Source organism: Mus caroli, unplaced genomic scaffold (genome assembly GCF_978045245.1).
Source record: "Mus caroli unplaced genomic scaffold, Mus_caroli_1 scaffold_15, whole genome shotgun sequence".
NCBI classification, from domain to species: domain Eukaryota; kingdom Metazoa; phylum Chordata; class Mammalia; order Rodentia; family Muridae; genus Mus; species Mus caroli.
Window position 1 is genome coordinate 62,206,994 of NW_028227270.1, and position 20,958 is coordinate 62,227,951.

General features: G+C 48.5%; 1 protein-coding gene across 1 annotated transcript; it reads left to right on the top strand.

Annotated features, from left to right (window-relative positions):
* The first annotated feature begins 15,887 nt into the window (after positions 1-15,887).
* Hnrnpa0 (heterogeneous nuclear ribonucleoprotein A0) lies at positions 15,888-17,353 on the top strand. Its single transcript, XM_021180289.3, has one exon. The coding sequence runs from the start codon at positions 16,150-16,152 to the stop codon at positions 17,068-17,070; it is 921 nt and encodes a 306-aa protein (XP_021035948.1). The 5' UTR covers positions 15,888-16,149; the 3' UTR covers positions 17,071-17,353.
* Positions 17,354-20,958: the final 3,605 nt, after the last annotated feature.

Consider the following 20,958-nt stretch of genomic DNA (forward strand, 5'->3'; position numbering starts at 1 on the left):
TGAGGATGTCAGATTCCCTGGAGCTGGAGTGACGGAACAGTTGTGAGCTGCCATGTGGGTGCTGGCACTTGAACCTGGGTCCTCTGGAAAAGCAGTCAACCATCTCTTCAACCTATTTTTGATCTTTAAAAAGTATAGAGCTCCAATGTGTGTGTGTGTGTGTGGGGTGTTGTTGTTGTTGTTGTTGAGTCAGAGTTTCTCTGTGTATCCCTGGCTATCCTGGAATTCATTCTGTAGACCACACTGGTCTCGAACTCAGAGATCTGCCTGTCTCTGCTTCCTGAGTGCTAGGGTTAAAGGTATGTGCCCAGCTCTAGGTGTCTTTTTTAATTTCATGACCCATCAATATGGTAGAAATTAGAAATTAGGTCAGTGAACACATCTGTCTGTTGACCACTTAGAAAAAGTAATTAAAAATAATTTATTTGAGGGAGGGTTTTCATAACCTAAAAATGTCCCATTCTTCAGGGCTAGAGAGGTGTTTTCCCACGTAAGAAAACTTGCTTATCTTATATGGGATCTGGGTTCAGTTCCCAGCAACCGCATGGTGGCTCACAACCCTCTGTACTAACTTCAGTTCCAGGGGCCCTGACCACCTCTGCAGCCCACGGGTGTGCACATGGTATACAGACACACATTCAGGCAAACACTCACACCCATAAGTAACATTGCAGGAAAAGATGCAGTGTTGAGAGAAAAGCAGATTCACACCTATTACCAAATCAATGAGCTATTTCTTACATTAGAAAAAAGAAATCTTGTGACAGAAATTAGAAAATTATTAGAAATGAAAATGAGTTTGACATAGTTTTAGTCATTGAAAGAGGAAACACAGGAATTACAGAGCAAGAGCATAAGAGCAGGTTTACCCGCCTGAGTGAAGCTGTCTGACTGTGGATGGCTCCGTGTGCACTGCTCAGCCAAGGTTTCCCGCGCAGCACTTCAGTTCTCATTTGAACTTATCTCTATGGTGCTGGAAGACAGAACCTCCACATGATTGACAAGTGCCACGCCACTGAGCCACCCCACCCGATCTCGGCCCCCCAACTCAGTGTGTGTTTAGAAGGGAGGAAGGAGCAGATTCTTCAGGGCTCCCATGTGTGTGGTGAGGAGGCTGTCACTCTTGTCGGGTTGATGGAAATGTGATCAAATTCAGGCATTTCCATTGTATGTGTCCCGGATGAGCTTGGTAGTCATTGTCAACTTCCCTGTCATCCAACATGCTGAGGTTGGAAGCTGGACGGGCTTAGGAAGATGAAAAACTTTATTGTCAGGTCTTTCTGATAGTCACCCCACCAAGATGAAAAAAAAAAAAAACTCGGCATAAATTTTGTTAGAGGAGATAAATATTCCAAACATTTTCAGGTTTTTGCTGGGTTATACGACACTATAAAAAATGAAAGCAGTCAGAGGTGGCCATGCACACCTTTAATCCCAGCACTTGGGAGGCAGAGGCAGGCGGAGCTCTGAGTTCGAGGCCAGCCTGGTCTACAGAGTGAGTTCCAGGACAGCCAAGGCTACACAGAGAAACCCTGTCTCAGGAAAGAAAGAAAGAAAAAGAAAAAGAAAAGAAAAGAAAAACAAAGCAATTTCAGGATAATTAAATATATAAGTATAAACGAAAGCAATGACCTTCAAGACCCCCAAGTAAAAGAATTTATGTGATTTTAAGGGATATATTTAATCTATAACTCTTTAAAGAATTCTCAGGTATGGTCTGCAGAGGTTTCTCAGGAGTTAAAAGCACCGAATGCCTTACCAGAGACCCAAGTACACACATGGTGACTCACAGCCACCAGAACTCCAGGGCCTGGCAAAACATTCACAAATAAAATGAATTAAATCGATTAAAAAACAGAATTTACAGTTAAGTTACTAAGTGTCTTTACCTTAGTCCTGGGCCTTGGAGAAATGCGTGTCCCCTGTATGGGCAGGTGCCAACGAAGCAGACAAGAACCCCTGGTGTGGCCCCGTGAGCAGCTCTTCTGTGGATACATAGTATAGTAGTTGCCTAGTTCTCCTTAACAGTCTCACAGGCTTGAGCACTTCAACAATAGAATTTTATTTTCTCGACAACGTCTGAGATCCAGCTGTCAGCGGGGTCTTCCTGCTCACTCTCCTTGGTGTCTAGATGGCTGTCCTCTCCTCGTGCGTTCCTATAGACTCACCAGTGTGAGCATGTGTGCTCCTGTGTCCTCTTCTTGCATGGACACTAGCACTGCTGATGTAGGCCTATGCTGATGGCATCACTACCTCTTTAAATTCTCCATAGCACCACCGGGGAATGCTGAGGCAGGAAGTGCTTGCGGGCCAAGCTCATGGACCTGAATTCAGTGCCCAGAACCTGTGGAAAAGTCACCAGGAGGAATGGCATGAGCTTGTAATCCTGGTGTTCGGAAGGCAGAGACAAGTGGGTCCCTAGGGCTTGCTGGCCAGCCAGTCTAACCCGCTTGGCAAATTCCAGGCACACACACACACACACACACACACACACACACACACACACACTAAATGAGAGCTGGTGAGATAGCTCAGCGGTTAAGAGCTTCTTCCAGAGGTTCTGAGTTTAATTCTCAGACCTAAAGGGATCTGATGCCCTCTTCTGGTGTACAGGTGTACATGCAGGCAAGAGCACTCAATATAATTAAACAAGATACATAAATAAATTTAAAAATAAATAAATAATAAGACGCAAAAGGAGAACGAGGAGAGGAAAGTAAGCAAATCGGAGTCAAAACTGCAGCGCCAGGATTTATTTCAGGGAGTTAAATGCCTCTTTCACCCCATGGCTTAAACGTCTTTTGAGTACCTCGGTTGAATTAAACTTGTTTCCTTGACTTCCCTATCAGTCCCAGGATCATCCCTGTTCGTTCTGTAACCCACTGTATTCTGTCAGCTTCTCCATCCTCCAAAGAAGCTGGCAGCAGCATAGAGTCTGGCCTCCCTATCTCCCGCCCTCCTTCCCAAGCATGCAAAGTCTTCAGAAGCCGGGAGGTAGCAGGAGGTGCCAGAGCCTGGAGACCCGACTCTGCTCCGGATCGGATCGTATTTACCACAGCTCCGAAGCTATGGTGCGTTGTCTTCTCCGTACCTCAGGTTCCTTCTTGATTCTGTGCCGGACAACACCTGCTTGCAGAGGCTTTTTGGCGACTCTGTAAAATCACATTCTGTGTGTGGCAGTGTTGAGACGCTCTGACCCCAGAAGCTGTTATGTCACAGGCTGGGTCATAGTAACCATAGTAACCGTTGTGGGGCTGGGGCGCGAAGAGCCCTGATGCTGTACCCTAACAAGGTCCTCCACCCCTCGGCTATGGGCTCCGCCGTGTTTTCTGTCTTTCCCTCGGCTCCATCCTGGGAGTTTTTCTATGCTGTTGTTTTATCTCTGCTGTTTGTTTTCAAACAGTTCTTACTTTATTATCTCGGACCTCCTCCTTTTAAATCTTCTATTTATGCCTTCCTCTGACTTTCTTTTGTCTTTTCTTCTTCCCCTCCCTCCCTCCCTCCCTCCCTCCCTCCCTCCCTCCCTCCCTCCCCCTCTTTTTCTTTCTGTTTTGTTTTCAGGTTTTTACATTTTTTTAAAAACATTTATTTGGGGATGGGAGTTTGCACATGTCACAGTTTGGGGACAGTTTGTGGAGGCCAGTAGCCCCCTTCCATCTTATGAGTTCAAGAATTGAATTGTGGTTGTAAGGTTTGGAGGCAAGGACCTGTAGTGAGAATTTTGATGTCTTTAAAAAATATAAATATGGGGGCTGGAGAGATGGCTCAGAGGTTAAGAGCATTGTCTGCTTCTCCAGAGGTCCTGAGTTCAAATTCCAGCAACCACATGGTGGCTCACAACCATCTGTAATGGGATCTGATGCCAAGAGCTGATCTTCTGGTGTGTCTGACAGTGTATTCACATAAAATAAATAAATCATAAAATAAATAAATCTTTTAAAATACCCAAATATGTCATGTGACTATATTTTTGTTTTAATCCCCGGTGTGGGATATGGGGCTGCTTCTAATGGTCCACAGCAGTCTCGGATTTGCCTCTTACCAAGCTGCAGATAGTTTATGTTTAGAATTCTGGGGACTTTTGAGAGGGTATAGAAATGCCAGAGCCCCTAGAGGTGGCGGCGGCTACTCTCCCTGCTGTTGCTGGATTGCTGAATTGCTGGTTGGACATATCCTGACCATAAAGATAATTTGCCCCTAGGAACTCGATGCCCCTAATCCGCAGGAAGTAGTCAAATGAGATCAACATCCCCTTCCCCCCAACCTTCTTTCTCTCCTACCTAATGTTGGGGGGCTTTGAAGGGGTTTCGGTGGAGAAGGGTGGTAGGAAGGGGAACCTGATAAAGAGCCAAGTCCCAGTCAAGGACTCCCACCCCCACCTTTAACCACGGATCCATCTTGCTTGCCCCTAGTTTCAGTTTTCAGGAAGCAATTTCCCTGGGGGGGGGGGGCGGCTGGAGAGATGGCTTAGTGGATTAGGGCGTGGACTGTTCTTTTGAAGGTTCTGAGCTCAATTCCCAGCAACCACATGGTGGTTCACAACCATGTGTAACGGGATCCGATGATTTCTTCTGGTGTGACAGCAATAGTGTACTAACATACATAAAATAAGTAAATTTAAAAAAAAAGAGAGAGAGAGAGAAGTGTTTCCCTAAGTTCTTGAGACCTCAACAGTACACAAAGAACTACAGGCAACCAAAGAATCTTCCTAGGGAAGAGCATACCAACTGGCTCTCTATTATCAAGTGGTCAGCCCTGAAAACACACGCACAAGTAACTTGTGCAGTTGAGCAGGTTATATTTAGGAATATGTATTGGGGCCGGAGAGATGGCTCTCCAGGGAGATATCTGTAAATTCAAGGCCAGCCTAGTCTACAGAGCAAGTTCCAGATGAGCCATGGCTACACAGGGAGACCCTGTCACAATCAATCAATCAATCAATCAATCAATCGATCGATCGATCAATCAGTAACAGATGAGGTGTGGGGGTCAGGCCTTTAACTCGCTTAGGCAGAGGCACCAGGGCTTTCTGTTCTACAAAGGAAGAGCAGCCAGGTGTACCCTGTCTTCTGCTCACCCTCCCTGTTCCATCTTCACAAGCTTTGTTTGAATTGCTAACACTCGTGGGTCCATACAAGAGAAAGTTCTCTTTGTTTCTTTTTTTTGTTGTTTTTCAGTTTTTCAAGACAGGGTTTCTTTGTGAAGCCCTAGCTGCCTTGGAATTCACTGGGTAGAACAGGCTGGCCTTGAACTCTGAGATCCTCCCACTTCTACCTCCCTAGGTCTGGGATTAAAGTTTTTTTTGTTACTTTTCCATTGCTGTGAAAAGATTTCATAACCAAGGCAACTGTTCCAGAGGCTGGGGGTCCATGATCATCACAGCCAGGAACATGGCAGCAGGCAGGCAGGAATGGTGCTGGAGCAGTATGTGAGCTTATATCCAGACCTTTAAAACTCCTATCCTCTAGACAGGCTGGGTTTGTTCATCTGGTAGAAGAACTGTGTATGGATTGTGATAGTGGTAAACTGGGAAAGTGGAACTTGTGAGTATCAGCTGCTGAACTTACTAGAGGCACCAACCTGTTTGGGACCCAGATTCCTGGCACCAGGATCAATTTCAGACCTCCCAGGACTTGGACGATTCTTCTGAAGAAAACTGCCAGGGCCAAGAGAAAAGAGATCTAATCTACACAGCTGGGACGTCATGATGGGGAGACCTGGGGAGGTTGAGGTGGGGTCAGGTAGGGGTGAGAGGCAGCCCCCTTTCTCCTGCAGAGCTGCTGATTGTCCGTGTCTTTGTGTGGGTCCTTAACATGAGCACACGGCTGGGGATTATCAGACACTGGAAGAAATCACCAAACAGACTGAATTCATGCAAGAGTGCACGGTAACACAGGAAATAAAAGCAGCTGCAGGGGGCTGGAGAGATGGTTCAGCGGTTTAACGCTGCCTGCTTTACCAGAGATCCTGAGTTCAAATCCCAGCAACCAGGTGGCTCACAACGACCTGTAGTGAGATCTGACACCTCTTCTGGTGTGTCTGAAGACAACTACAGTGGACTTATGCATAAAAATAAATCTTTGGGCTGGAGCGAGCACTCACTGAGTGAGTGGGGCTGACTAGAGGGAGCAGAGGTTCTAAATACAATTCCCAACAATCACATGAAGGCTCCCAACCATCTGCACAGCTATAATGTACTCATATACATAAAATAAATAATCTCTCTCTCTCTTTTTTTTTTTTTTTCAAGACAGGGTTTCTCTGTGTAGCCCTGACTGTCCTGGAACTCCCTCTGTAGACCAGGCTGGCCTCAAACTCAGAAATCTGCCTACCTCTGCCTCCCAAGTACTAGGATTAAAGGTGTGTGTCACCACTGCCCGGCTAATCTGCATCTTTTCAACAAGCAGAAAACCAATGCTCCTGAAAAAGCATTGCCAAGAAACTACAGAGGCTAGGTCACCAAGGAGAGAAGCTACTTGTGACACGTGTCTGATAAAAGTCTTGGGGTGAGAATGTGGAAAGAGTTCTCACATGTTAATAGTGAGAAGACAGAAACACAACCTTTAAAATAGGCAAAGACTGGGGCTGGAGAGATGGCTAAGAGCACTGACTGCTCTTCCAAAGGTCCTGAGTTCAAATCCCAGCAACCACATGGTGGCTCACAACCATCTGTAATGAGATCTGATGCCCTCTTCTGGTGTTTCTGAACACAGCTACAGTGTACGTACATGTAAGAAATAAATAATAAAAAGAATAGGCAAAGACTTTGATAGAATAATTTACACCAGATGGATAGAATGGCACATAGGCATGTGGGAAAATGCTTAATAAAATTAGATTTCTTAGAAATGAGAATGTCAGGCTTAGTGAGAGCCACCGACATGACCATTAGAATGGCTTTCTAAAATCTGGGCCACACATTCTACACTGGATTTTAGCCAAAAGGCCGAGAAGTGATTGGGCCACACATTCTGCTGGCAGCCTATACAAAGGACATGGAAGAGAAGACGGAAGCGTTCTCTCTTGCCTGCTTGCTCTTGCTGGTAAGTCCATTCCTTTACCAGCATTAGAGCCTACTTCTTCTGGATTCTGTTGTATACTGAAGACCGCCTGAGACATCTAACCTCATGGACTGAACAATTGCTTTCTTGGACTTTCTACTGGTAGACAGCCATTGTTGGACTAGTTGGGCCACAGCCTGTAAGCCATTTTAATAAGTCTTCTTTATATATGGAATGGTTTGAATTTGCTTGGCCCTTGGGAAATGGCATTGATAGGAGGTGTGTCCTTGTTGGAGTGGGTGGTGTGTTTCTTGTTGGAGTGGGTGTGGCCTTGTTAGAGAAAGCGGAGCAACGGGGGGGGGGGGGGGGGGGAACGCTTTGAAGTTCTATGCTTAAGCTCTGCCCAGGGTGGGAGAGTCTTGTCCTGGGTGCCTTCATATGAAGATAAAGAACTCTCAGCTTCTTCTCCAGCACCATGGCTGCCTGGGTGTTGCCATGCTTCCTGCTGTGATAATAATGGACTGAACCTCTGAAACTGTAAGCCAGCCCCAATTAAATGTCCTTATAAGAGTTGCCTTGGTCATGGTGTCTGCTCACAGCAGTGAAACCCTAACTACGACTGGGTTCGGCTGCCCTTCTGCACTTTTAACATTTCTTACATTTTCAGGCTCTGTGCTTTTTGAAGCAGACATTAGAATGAAGAGCAAAAGCTAAGTCCCCAGCCACATCAGTGTGGCCCACCAAATTAAGATGTTTTCCGTGAGCCGGGCTTGGTGGCACTCAGGAGGCAGAGGCAGGCGGATTTCTGAGTTCGAGGCCAGCCTGGGAGTCATCTGGGAAGAAGGAACATCCGTTAGAAACAGTTCTTCAGGGCTGGAGAGATGGCTCAGTGGTTAAGGGCACTGACTGCTCTTCCAGAGATCCTGAGTTCAATTCCCAGCAACCACATGGTGGCTCACAACCATCTATAAGGAGATCTGATGTCCTCTTCCGGGGTGTCTGAGGACAGCTACAGTGTACTTACATATAATAAATAAATAAAACTTAAAAAAAAAAAAAAAAGAAACAGTTCTTCAGATTGGCCCAGAGGCATGTCTGTGGGGCATTTTCTTGATTAATGATTGATGTGGGAGGAGGGGGGCAGGCACTGCGCATAGTGCTTTCCCTGAGCACGTGGTTCGGAGTGGTCTAAAAAAGTCACTGGGCGAGCCACTGGGAGCAAGCCAAGAAGTAGCACTCCTCCATGGCCTCTCCTTCAGTTCCTGCCTCCAGGTTCCTAACTAGAGTTGCTGCCCTGACTTTCTTTCAGGATGAACTATAAGCTGTGTGATGAGACGAACCCTTTCTTACCTGTCATACTTACTTTCATTATTTATTTATTTTTTTCGAGACAGGTTTTCTCTGTGTAGCCCTCACTTTGTAAACCAGGCTGGCCTCGAACTCAGAAATCCGCCTGCCTCTGCCTCCCAAGTGCTGGGATTAAAGGCGTGCACCACCACTGCCCAACACTTTCATTATTTTTTATTAAAGAGATACCATGGCCAAGGTAACTTATGAAAGAAAATGTCTGGGCTGGAGAGATGGCTCTTGAAACCTCAAAGCTGGACCCCAGTGACACACCTCCTCCAACAAGTGACACACCTCCTCCAACAAGTGACACACCTCCTCCAACAAGGCCACAGCTCCTAATCCTTCCCAAACAGTTCCATCAAGTATTCCAACATGTGAGCCTTTGGGGGCCATTGCCATTCAAACCACCACCAAGCTGCTGCTTTTGGTCACGGTGCTTATCACAGACAGCAACAGGGAGCAGTATCCTTGTGAGCAAGCAGGGTTGGGGGGGTGTCCCTGGGACAAAAGCAAATAGTTCAGTTTTCATGACCACGGTGGTGCTTGTTGTAAAGAGTTTCTGAGACTGGAACATCTCGTTACTTGTCGCTGTGACGGGATACAAAAGTGATGCGATTTTAGCCCGTGTTTTGTGGGGATGTAGTCCATCCTGCTGGGAGGAGAGAGGGGCAGCTGGCAACAGCGCATCTGCTGTCAGGAAGGAGTGAGATGAAAACTGGTGCTCTCCACTCCATCTCTCTTTCTTATTCAACTCAAGATCCCGGCCCATGGGTTGGTGCTGCCCTCAGATAGGGAGTTTCCTCATACCTCTGTAGACTTAGATTTAAACACACACACACACACACACAAACATACTTTTAATAAGGGTTCTCAAATGTTTTGACCCTACTTTGAGCCCACCATCCAAAGGTAGGGGAGGAAAGATGGTAAATAGGACAAGGGGATGTGGACCTGCTTAGAAGTCGTTCTTTGGGGATGAATCCAATCAGTGTTGACAGGAATATATCAGCAGGACTGGCGAGATGGCTCAGTGGGTAAGAGCACTGAAGGCTCTTTCAAAGGTCCTGAGTTCAAATTCCAGCAACCATCTGTAATGAGATCTGATGCCCTCTTTTCGTGCGTCTGAAGATAGCTACAGTGTACTTATATATAATAATAAAAACATCTTTAGGCCTGAGTGAGCAGAGTTGACCGGAGCGAGGTCAACTAACATTCAATTCCCAGCCACCACATGAAGGCTCACAAGCATCTGTACAGCTACAGTGTACTCATCTACAGAAAATAAATCTTTTACAAACAAAGGAGGATATCAGCAGTTCATGTCACACAAATCAGCAGTGGTAACTCTATCCACTCTCAAACACCAATCTCGAATCAGCAATAGCAGCTCCGTCTGGACCAATCCAGGACACTCTGCCAATTGGCCCGGCTCCAGGAAAGTGACGAGAAGCCACTGGAGGGCCACCTGAAGTTCTTTGGTGTGTTTCTCTCTATGAAGTCGTGACAAACAATGATCAGCAAAGAAGGCAAGGTGAACCAATGCCATCAGCAGCATCCACTGTCTGCTGGGTTGTATTTAGACCCCTTTCAAGCATCAGGAGTTCTCTCAAGCATCCGCTCTAGCAAGCCATCACATGCCCCCTTTCTAGGCAACGCCCAGAAGAAACACCACCTGTCTGTCTTCAGCAAAACATCCTCTCACATGTCTGCTTCGTAAGGCAGATTTCCAAACTGGGCAGTGGTGGTGCACGCCTTTGATCCCAGCACTTGGGAGGCAGAGGCAGGCGGATTTCTGAGTTCAAGGTCAGCCTGAGACAGCCAGGGCTACACAGAGAAACCCTGTCTCGCAAAACAAACAAACCAAAACAAAAGAAAACAAAATCACATGACACAACAGTGTCTCAAAAAAACCCCGAACATCTCCACTTTGCATCTTAACTTTTTCCCAGAAGCATCCTCACAGGCATGCCTGGATAGTCTTACCTACGTGAGTCTAAATCCAGTCAAGTACACAATAAACGTTAGTCATCGTGTTTTGTAGTGGTGACACACACATTATATCCCAGCACTGGGGAGGCAGAGGACAAGGAACTATGTGAGTTTAAGGCTAGCCTGGCCTATGTAGAGAATTCTAGGATAGGTAGGGCTGTGTAGAGAGTCCCTGGCTGAAAGATAAATAAGATTAATCATCACGGCAGGTGACCTTATGAAACCCTTGCGCAAAGTTGACTGTTTACGGGGCATCATCTGATTCAGGGATACCGTGCAGCAACAGAAATCTGAGAGGCAGACTCTGAGGAGTGTGACATGAGCGTGGGAACTGGCCTTGACTCTGGAAATGTATGCATAGAGGGAAAGGGCTGGGGTGGACACTTTGCCTCCTGCCACTCGCAGACAAGATGCTGAAGTTGCTAGTCTGTGTTTTGATTTCCCCCTTATCGAACATGCACGTGCAACCTGGGGTCAGACAGTGTTTCAGGTGACATTTTGCAACTACAGTCATGCATCGCTAAGCCCCAGGGATCATATGTAACTTTCTAAGAAGTGCTCCATTGGGTGACTTCAGTGTGCGAACATGACAGAATCACTCATACTAATTAATGCTCGGCAGCTCCAGTGTCACTAGAGGGTAAAATCTTAGGGGACTGCTGTTGTGTGTGCCAAAGAATGACAGAAACACTATAATTACTCTGAGGTGCAGTTAGCCAGGCACATTAGTGATACCACAGTGGCAGGATCTTCCTGGGAGTCTTATTTAAAATTCTTGAGAAGCCAAGGGATTTAGAAAGATGTAACATTGACCCATTCAGCTTCCAGTCTATTGTCTTTCTTCGAATTGACTCTTTGTGTACAGGAAGGTAAGATGGTATAGAAGGCAAAGCTTGGGCAACCGACTGTGGTGATAGCCCTGGCTTCTTCAGTGAAAGACTGGCATAGGATTTACCTGTCATGTGGTGCCATTCCCGAGAAAATGTCTACTCACTCTGCATAAGGAGCCAACAGGAGACCATGGTAAGAATACTACCAAGGTCCAATTTGGTAAGCCAGCGAGTTTTATTGGGGTTAGTTATAGAAGTAGAGTTGCCTTAAAGACAGCTTCCTCACCAAGATGCCCACCCCAGAGTGGGCGACAGCTCAGGGAAGCTGGGAACCTGTACCTCACCACACACCTTGCAGGCAGCTGTGGAGACATGTCTTCCAAGCAAGTCTACTGGCCTGAGAACTTTTCTCTATAGAACTTATTCCTCAGAGGTCCTCAGGGGAGAGAGGAGCCTGGTGAATCTGGTGAATTTCAGGGACTTCCTGCAGTTACTGTTGTTACTGTTTTCTGAGTTAAAGTAGCTTCCTTGCAGGACAGAATGCTCCCCCGGTGTCTTAAGGAGCTTCCCTCAAAGTTGGAAGGTTTTATCTCAGAGGAGATTGCTACCCAACAAAACCTTTCTGGCCCTTGTAAAGATTCAGCAAGGCAAGTGTCAGTCTTAGTCTAAGGCAATGGTTCTCAGCCTTCCCAATGCCCTTTAATGCAGCTCCTCGTGTTGTGGTGACCCCCAACCCATAAAATTACTTTTGTTGCTACTTCATAACTGTAATTTTGGTATTCTTGTGACTCATGTTTTCCAGTGGCTTAGGTGACCCTGGAGTGGGTCATGACCCACATGTTGAGAACCTCCGGTCTAAGGCGTTCAGTAAGATTCCAGTGAATCTGTAAGACACAGCAGAGAGCAGCGGATCATCTTGTATCTGTTAGGATCTCAATGGTAGACAATCTGGTTGATATGAAAGCTCCTTTATCTTCTGGGCATGTCTCCTTGCATTTGACGCCAGTTTTGGTTAGTAGAGTATGAAGAAGCCCAGCTTTGACATACAGGATTGTTGCTGGAGGATCACCTCTACCACCTTTGACTAGCTGGCTGGAGGGTCCTTCTGCACTGCGCTGTAGGGGAATTGTAAGTAGCTGAGGAGAAGCCTGGGCAGCAGGAGGTGGGAGGCACAGTGGGTGGCACCTTCCAGGCTCAGGCTCCTTGTAGGCCTCAGATTTTAGGACCCTTGAGGCCACTTAAGTGCTACAGCTCTATGTGGGCTGAGGGCGTGGTGTCCCCTCAGCCTTTGACAGCACCCAGTGTTTCACCTGTTGGCCCTGGGTGTCCCTAAAGGCTTGGTAGTGCTCGATAGTGGAACTCTTCTGGTGACCAGAGCTGGCACTTCCTGTGGCTATTGACAACCTTTCCTTCTTCATTCTCAACCTTTCTCTCTCACTACCCCCACTCCACCCCGCTGGCCACTCCTAACATTGCAGGTGCTATTGCTTCAGCTGTCAAGCGGCTGGTGGCGCGGCAGCGTGCTAATTCCTGGGGTGTCACTGCTGCTTGCCGCTCCTTTCATCCTGTTACCAGGTCAGCTGCACAACTAGATGAGGGTAAGAAAAGATCACTAGAATGGAACTTTAGTGGTCTAATGTTGCAATAGCAAGGCAGGTGGCATGGGAGTGTCTCTCAGCTGACACAGCACGTGGGCCTGAGCATCCACCTTACTTTAACCCTTTCTAGACCTCAAGGGGAAGAAAGGCCCTTCTGGTGTAGGAGAAAATAGAGTTTTCTGAAGCACTGTAATAGGGAGTCTGGTATACTGCCCTCAAAGGCTTAGGATTTGTGTGTATGTGTGTCCAGACACAGCTGTTGTAATCACAACTGACAGCAGCTGTGGATGCCTGCATGAGGTCTGTCCAACAAAGAGCAGATCCACAGTGAGGCATGGGTGACGTAGGGACTCTCGGGTTCCTACCCTCACTTTTGGCCTATTTGCCACAACATATTCAAGAATGGGGGCTGTTGCCTTTGTGTTCCCACAGGCGGCCTCACCAGGCTCCAGTGCATAGATCCAACCCAACAGTCAAAATATAGCCCCTGTCAAACTAAACAGTCACAAAAGTTGTCATGAACCTGAGGAAGAGATGGATAAGGAAGAGCTGGGTTGACAGAGATGGGAAAGAATAATCATGAATTGTCATAAAACGAAGTCAATAAAGACCTGAGGCTGGTGAAATAACTCACAAGTTAACAGCACTGGCTGCTCTTGCAGAAGACCTGGGTTTGATTCCCAGCACCCCATGGAGGCTCTTAATCTTCTGTAACTCCATAATACACCAAAATAGCTCCTTCCCTCCAGCTTTCTGCTTGCTGAGCTAATATTTTAGCCCTCCAGAGTTCAATCATGTGAAGCACACTCCACCCCACCCTGCTGCATGTATCAAATCCTGGCATGCAATTTTGGGGCAATGAAGTTACTGTCTTAAAAACTACTTTATAGGCTGGAGAAATGGCTCAGCGGTTAAGAATACTGACTGCTAGCTGGGCAGTGGTGGCGCATGCCTTTAATCCCAGCACTTGGGAGGCAGAGGCAGGAGAATTTCTGAGTTCGAGGCCAGCCTGGTCTACAGAGTGAGCTCCAGGACAGCCAAGGCTACACAGAGAAACCGTCTTGAAAAACCAAAAACCAAACCAAACCAAACCAAACCAAAACCCAAACTGACTTCCAGAGGTCCTGAGTTCAATTTCCATGGTAGCTCACAGCCATCTGTAATGAGACCTGATACCCTCTTCTGGTGTGTCTGAAGACACCTACAGTATACTCACATAAAATAAATCTTAAAAAAATTAAAATGTTTTAAAAATTATGTGTAGGTGTGTGTGTGTGTGTGTGTGCACATGAGTGCAGGTGCCTGTGGAGGCCAGAGCTTCAGTTAGACCGAAGCCCTGACCTGGGTGCTGGGAACTGACCAGAACTCAGGTCCTCTGGAAGCTGCAAGTGCTATTAACCACTGAGCCATCTCTTCAGCCATGTAGTTCATTTTAAAATGGAAAAACCAACCAACCAACCAACCAACCAACCAACCAACCCACCAACCAACCCACATTTCTCTTGTCGTATGCACTGGCTGGTTTTGTGTATCAACTTGACAGAAGGTAGAGTCATCACAAGGACTTCAGTTGAGGAAATGCCATGAGATTCAGCTGGAGGGCATTTTCTCAATTGGTGATCAGTGGGACAGGGCCTAGCTCATTATGGGTGGTGGGGCCATCCTTTATGGTCCTGTGTACTATAAGAAAGCAGCCCAAGCAGCCTCCAGGTTCCAGTCCTGCTCGAGTTCCTGTCCTGACTTCCTCCAGTGATGGACTATGATCTGGAAATGTAAACCAAATAAAGCCGTTCCTTCCCAGCTTCCTTTTTTCTACAACCCTAAGACACTGTAGAAATTGAGATCTTGTCTGTGAACACTAAGCTCAGTCCCTGACAGTTTTTTTTTTTTTTTTTAATCTAGTTATATGGATAAAGTTGGCAAAATGGCTGTTCTTATTCACAAAGTTGGCAGCCCAGTAGAAGCTGCTGGCTGCAGGTCACAGGGGTGTACCAGAATAAGGGAGAAGTAACGGGACAGAATGGGGGCAGGACGTGTCGGGGGACACTGCTCCAACTCTAGTTAAGCCCCCTGGGTTTAATTCCCAAACCATAGTTGGGATGGCGGTGAGAAGGCGATAAAAATAGGAAATCTCATAGGGCATGCTTGTAATCTAGTGCTTGGGAGTTCGAGGTCAGCCTGGGCTGGGTCAGGCCTGGCTCAGTGTAAGGATGGGGCCGATTAAACCCTGGCTGGCTCGCAAGGAACATGTCCGCAGGAGCTCGCAGCTGAGTTAACAGGGCGGAGCATCGCCAGCGGCTACCGCAGGCCTGGCTCGGGCCTGGTCTGGGTTACCGGGTCTCAAGGGCTTTGGTGTTGTTCCCTCTCATGGGCTTGCTTCGGCGGGCAGAGTGGCACGGGGCAAGAGTCGCATTGGATTAATCGAGCCACCAGCCCACCGTAAACGGCCAATAACCGCCTTGGGGTCAGGCCGAGGCCCTCCATCTTTGTGCCGCCCCTAGGGGAGCCGACGCCGGGTGCGGGCCGGCCCCCAACAGTCAAGTTTTCAAAAAGCCCGCGCGGGGGCCACCAGGGCTGATCCGTTGGGAACGGCCAGAATTCCCGCGAGGGCGCGCGAGGACGAAGCGTGCGGGCAACAGCGGGTTCCGCACGGGAAGCGCCGGGCCAGTGCTCGAGAGGAGCGCGCCCGTCCCGCGGCAGCAGAGAACGGAAGTGGGTCTGAGGAGCAGCCGCTGATTGGCCGGCCGGTCACGTCCCTCAAGGGGCTGGCGCGAACGCCACTGCGGAGCTGGGCCTGGGCATCCGGCGAGGGGAGGGAGGGAGGGACGGCTACGGGAACAGCCGCGCGGTCGCCAGGAAACGCTCCGCGGAGACGCGCGGAGGGCTCTGGCAGGCGGCCTCCGGGGCCCGGCGGCTCCGCGTCGAGTGCGAGCGCGGAGGCGGAAGGAGCCGCGGACGCCGAGGAGCCCCAGGCCCGGACCGGGGTGGTGGGGAAACCGCGGAGGGCGGGGAGGCCGCGACCGAGAGCGGCGCTGCGGCGCGGTGGGCGGGACCAAGGCGAGCGGCCAGGCGATTGGCCGGCGTCCCGGCGTCGCTTGTGACGCACCGCGCGGGGAGGGTGCGCGCGCCTTCAGCGGCCTCTTTGTGTGGTGTCCCGATAGGGGAGCGGAGGTGGCGGCCGCGGCGGCCCCGGTCGGGTTCCAGCGTCCTCGGCTCGCCCTCGGGCCGGCAGCGCGCCCCTTCCCTCCCCCTCCCGCCCCTTCCCCGCCGGCGGTGGCGGCGGCGGCCGGGCCCGGGCTCGGACGAGGCCTCGGCGACCGCTAACGGGCGGCGGCGACGCGGCGGAGCGCGCAGGGCGGGGGCAGGGCCCGGGCGGCCGACATGGAGAACTCGCAGCTCTGCAAGCTGTTCATCGGCGGCCTCAACGTGCAGACGAGTGAGTCGGGGCTGCGCGGCCACTTCGAGGCCTTCGGGACGCTGACGGACTGCGTGGTGGTGGTGAACCCCCAGACGAAGCGCTCCCGCTGCTTCGGCTTCGTGACCTACTCGAACGTGGAGGAGGCGGACGCCGCCATGGCCGCGTCGCCGCACGCGGTGGACGGCAACACGGTGGAGCTGAAGCGCGCCGTGTCGCGGGAGGATTCGGCGCGGCCCGGGGCGCACGCCAAGGTGAAGAAGCTGTTCGTGGGCGGCCTCAAGGGCGACGTGGCGGAGGGCGACCTGATTGAGCACTTCTCGCAGTTCGGCGCGGTGGAGAAGGCGGAGATCATCGCCGACAAGCAGTCGGGCAAGAAGCGCGGCTTCGGCTTCGTCTACTTCCAGAGCCACGACGCGGCCGACAAGGCGGCGGTGGTCAAGTTCCACCCGATCCAGGGCCACCGCGTGGAGGTGAAGAAGGCGGTGCCCAAGGAGGATATCCACGCGGGCGGCGGGGGCGCGCGGGCGGCCCGGGGCGGGCGCGGCGGAGGCCGGGGCCGCGGCGGCGGCGGAGGCGGCGGCGGCCGAGACCAGAACGGGCTGGCCAAGGGCGGCGGCGGCGGTGGCGGCGGCGGATACAACAGCTACGGCGGCTACGGGGGCTACGGCGCCTACGGGGGCGGCGGCGGCGGCGGCTCATACGGCGGCAGCGACTACGGCAACGGCTTTGGCGGCTTCGGCAGCTACAGCCAGCACCAGTCCTCGTACGGGCCGATGAAGAGCGGCGGCGGCGGAGGCGGCGGCGGCAGCTGGGGCGGCCGCAGCAACAGTGGACCGTACAGAGGCGGCTACGGCGGCGGCGGCTACGGCGGAGGCTCGTTCTAGAAGCCGGGTTCCGGATGCCGGCGGCGGGCGCGGCCATCGTCGCCCTCCGCGCCCGCCCCAGGTGCCCTCGGGGGAAGCCGCTCACCCTGGGGGGCACGACACCCCCCGCTTGCCTGCCCGTCCCCCCCCCCCCCGAAGGTGGACTCGGCCCCACACACACACATTTTTGTGTTACAGTCATTGATGGACTCTATTTTTTTATTATTACTTGGACCTTGGTCGTTTTTATACTAGCAAAAAAAATGTCTTGTTTTAATTTGTGTTTTTTTGGGGGGCGGGTGGGCGGGCGGGAGTGAACTTGCTGATTCTGTAGCAACACCTGGGTGGGGGTTGGGCGGGAGGGTAGTTTACTTTGTTGTAAGGACTTGATACCTGGCTACAGCGTTTTCTATGAAACCTACTTGGATCCCATGCCTGAAATTTGGAAGCATATGTACAAAAATCATTTTTACGTTTTATTTTTAATAAATCATTGTGTTTGACCGTACATGTCTAACATTTTTTTTCTAGGATCCACTCCTTACATTTTAAAGGATATTTTTGTTAGGTTTTGATGTGTACTTCGAGAAGCTTAAAGGAGGTCTTGTGGGTTCTTTTTTTTTTTTCTTCCTGTTTGCCCAGTTAGTGATGTTGAATTTACCTTTTACAGACAAAAACTTTCTGAAGTGGTGGATGTGGCTGTTTAGTCCTGTGCATCCATCTCTTTGTAATAAGCGATTTGCTTATCATCTTGACATGGTTGGTTCTTTCTATGAGAATTTACTTCAAAACATGTACTGTGTAGTTTTAAAAGAAATAGTTTGTGTTTAAAGCATGTGTTCTCATTCATATAAACTGTTTAAAACTTTTTTAGGTGACCTAGTTTCTTCCTTATTGGTTTGTCTGTAATGAATAGTTACAAATAAGGGTTCTATTTTACCCTAACACTAAATGAGTTTTTTAAAATGTATTTTCAGAGCAGGTTTAAAAAAAGCGTTTCTTCCCTAAGTCTGAACTTTGTCCTCTTTTAAGTCCAGCGGATGTAGCACCATCTGCTGGTAGAGTGGCAGTATAGCTGCAAGATGGTTGGTTAAGAAAAACCAACTTACTTGTTCAGGACAATTTCATCAGATTTAGCAGTTTGCCATCAGAATTCTGCAGACTTGAAAGGTCCACATTTACTTGTAGCTGAGACGGGCTTCCCGGGAGTGTAGTTAACAGCCCGCATCAGTCACTTTTTCTACGTGAGATTTGAACATGTAAACTGCTATGCATAGCTTGGGCAGTAGCCCCAAACTGCTCCGGTAGCTACTGAAGCAGCTGTGTGTACTGGGGTTTTAGGTGCAAGTTGTAAAACAAAATATCTGTATTCTGCTTGGTTAATGTGTATTTGTAGCCCTTCATGCAATAGAATTCAAGTTGTTGTTTATAAAAAAAAACAAAACAAAAACTGATAATAGAAGAAAATTGCCTTCCTGGATAGAAACATAGAATAGCAACGTTTATGGATATCACAAATAAAGAATTCAATTCTTACATGATTGAGTGAGAGTATGTATAACCTGGTGGGTGGGCTCAGAGTACCCGTTAACTTACGGGGTTTGACGGGATGGTAAAAATTTGACTCGGATTTTGGAAGCCCAAAGCCTTATGGCATCAAGCTTTTGAGAAAAGATTTTTCTTTTTACCTTTTAAAATATTTTAATGTTGGAACCCCACATTTTAAGTTGTCACTGAATAATTTCTAAGATCTGATTCTTGCCAAAATACTGTAATTACTAAGGCTGTTAAAGAGGTGAGAGGACTTCTGTTTGGCTAGTTTGGTGAGTTTCGTGAGTGAGAGCTGATGCTTGGGTCATGTATTTAACACTGTATAGGGGTGTGTTTGCCGTGGAAGAAAAAAAGTTGAAGTTCTTTGCTCACAATTGCTTGCTTCCCTTAAATTCCTGCTTGAAACTACACTTGAAGATCTAATGCAGGCTTTTTTTTTTTGGGGGGGGGGTCCCTCTAGGATACAGGAAAAGATCTAAAACTCATTACATGTTACCTCAGACTTTCCTCGGTTATTTTGGATGAAAAGACTGAGCTGGTAGGTATTGTGAGGTGATTCGTTTTAGTAATAGTGACTTAGCCCACAGTTCCTGGTGTAGTAACAGCCCAGTGTCGGAGTGTTCACCCTTAGTGATGAATGTAATTGAATAGTAGGAAAGGAAAACAGCAATGTTTTTGTAAGCAGCTTACTGTGTTTCCCCTAGCAGCCTCTGGCATGTGGAGCTTTTTGATGTCTTGGTTCACCTGTGAGAATCTTGACAGGAGATGGAGATAGAGTTCGCCACTCCTTTTGAGAATCGTTTTTCATGCTTGGGTATTTTCTGATTTTTCAAGATGAAGTTGCTCCAGTGTGAAGCTCTTAGTATTTCAAAGACTTTAAGTTCTAAAATAACCATTAGTTAAAAGATAGCGTGGACCTTACATTAGTTTTTGTGTGAGTGTGTGAGCACGTGCCTTTCACACAGCACCCGTGGAAGACTCTGCAAGGCTGCTCTTCTGCCTTCTGGGTTTGAGGATCTGCAAGTGCCTTTCCCAGCCGAGCCATTTCTGACAGACCTGGGACATCTTTAAAGATGGTAATACTTTTTTTTTAAAACTGTATTTTTGAGAAAAGGGAAGTTGCATGTGTGAGTCCAGAAGGTGTTAAATCTCTTGGAGCTGGGTTACAGGTGGCTTTGAGTTGCCAGGTGTGGGGTCCTCTTCAAAAGCTGAGCCATCTCCAGACCCCAGAATTTCAAATGCTTAAAGTTTAGAAGTGATTTAGATTCATAAAGTGCTATACTGTAGTGTGGATTCTCGATTTTAGGAAAGAGACCGAGGTTGGTTGGGAATTGGGAATTTAGGGTTCCCTGCCTCAAGACCACAAGTGACAGGAGTGTTGAATTGTAGACTTTGCCGCTTACACTCTTGGTTTGGATCACTTGCATTTTAGGTTGTTCCTTGTGTGCTTTGGAGTGTGGTGGGTCTGAGCATTGCCTGCCTTTAGCTAGTTTATGGGTGTGAGCTGTCTAACATCAACACTTGATAGTTTCTTCCAATTCCAGTGTCAGTGTGATAGGGAGACTCTCTCAGCCTTATTTTGCCCTGGTTTGCTCCCTACACCCTACTTCCTTTTCTTGCTGTGTGTCCCTAGCTGGCTTGAAACTTGCCATGTAGACCAGGTTGCCCTGAATTCTTGGGCATCCTCCTGCATTCTTAGTGCTAGGATCACAGATAGGTGCTCTTTGGGCTTTTTGGAAGGACCAGCCAAGAACTACCAGGCTAAGTGGGACTGTCTTCTCCTGTCTTCTCCTCAGGGCCCGATAGCAGATGACTTGAGGTACTCTCTTTTTTTCCTGCTCTCAACAATGAAAAATGACATATTCCCACCCCCCCCCACTTGATAAAAAGTTCCTTGAAAACCTAAGAAGTAATTAAGAGTTCATGTGTATTATTTCTGATTTCAGTTCTCATTCTATGACGAGGTCCTATTACCTCTGTTGCACCAGGCTACAGGTTCATAACTTAAACAGTTTGCCTACTATTAAGTATTAAAAATAGGAGATAGGAATCTTGCAGCTTTAAAAATGTTTTTTTTGGGGGGGCGAGCTGGCTCTCACATACATAGTCCTAGCTGGCCTCAAACTCAGGGATTTGCCTGCCGCTGCCTTCTGAGTGCCAGATTGCTCAGCTGCCCTTCTGAAGGTGTGACAGAGTGAGTTCTGAGGTCAGAACAGTGGACACTGTTTTGCCCTGCTTAGAAGGGCAGACTGTTCCGGTATGTTCATAGATGTTAGCATTAGCCTTTGCTTGATCTGTAAATGATTTACCAGATATTTGTATCATGAAGCTTTCTCAAGAGGATGGAGAATTAACAGA

Bases quoted from the DNA above. Each gene is read 5' to 3' on its own strand.
- Hnrnpa0 (XM_021180289.3), top strand. From the start codon at position 16,150: ATGGAGAACTCGCAGCTCTGCAAGCTGTTCATCGGCGGCCTCAACGTG.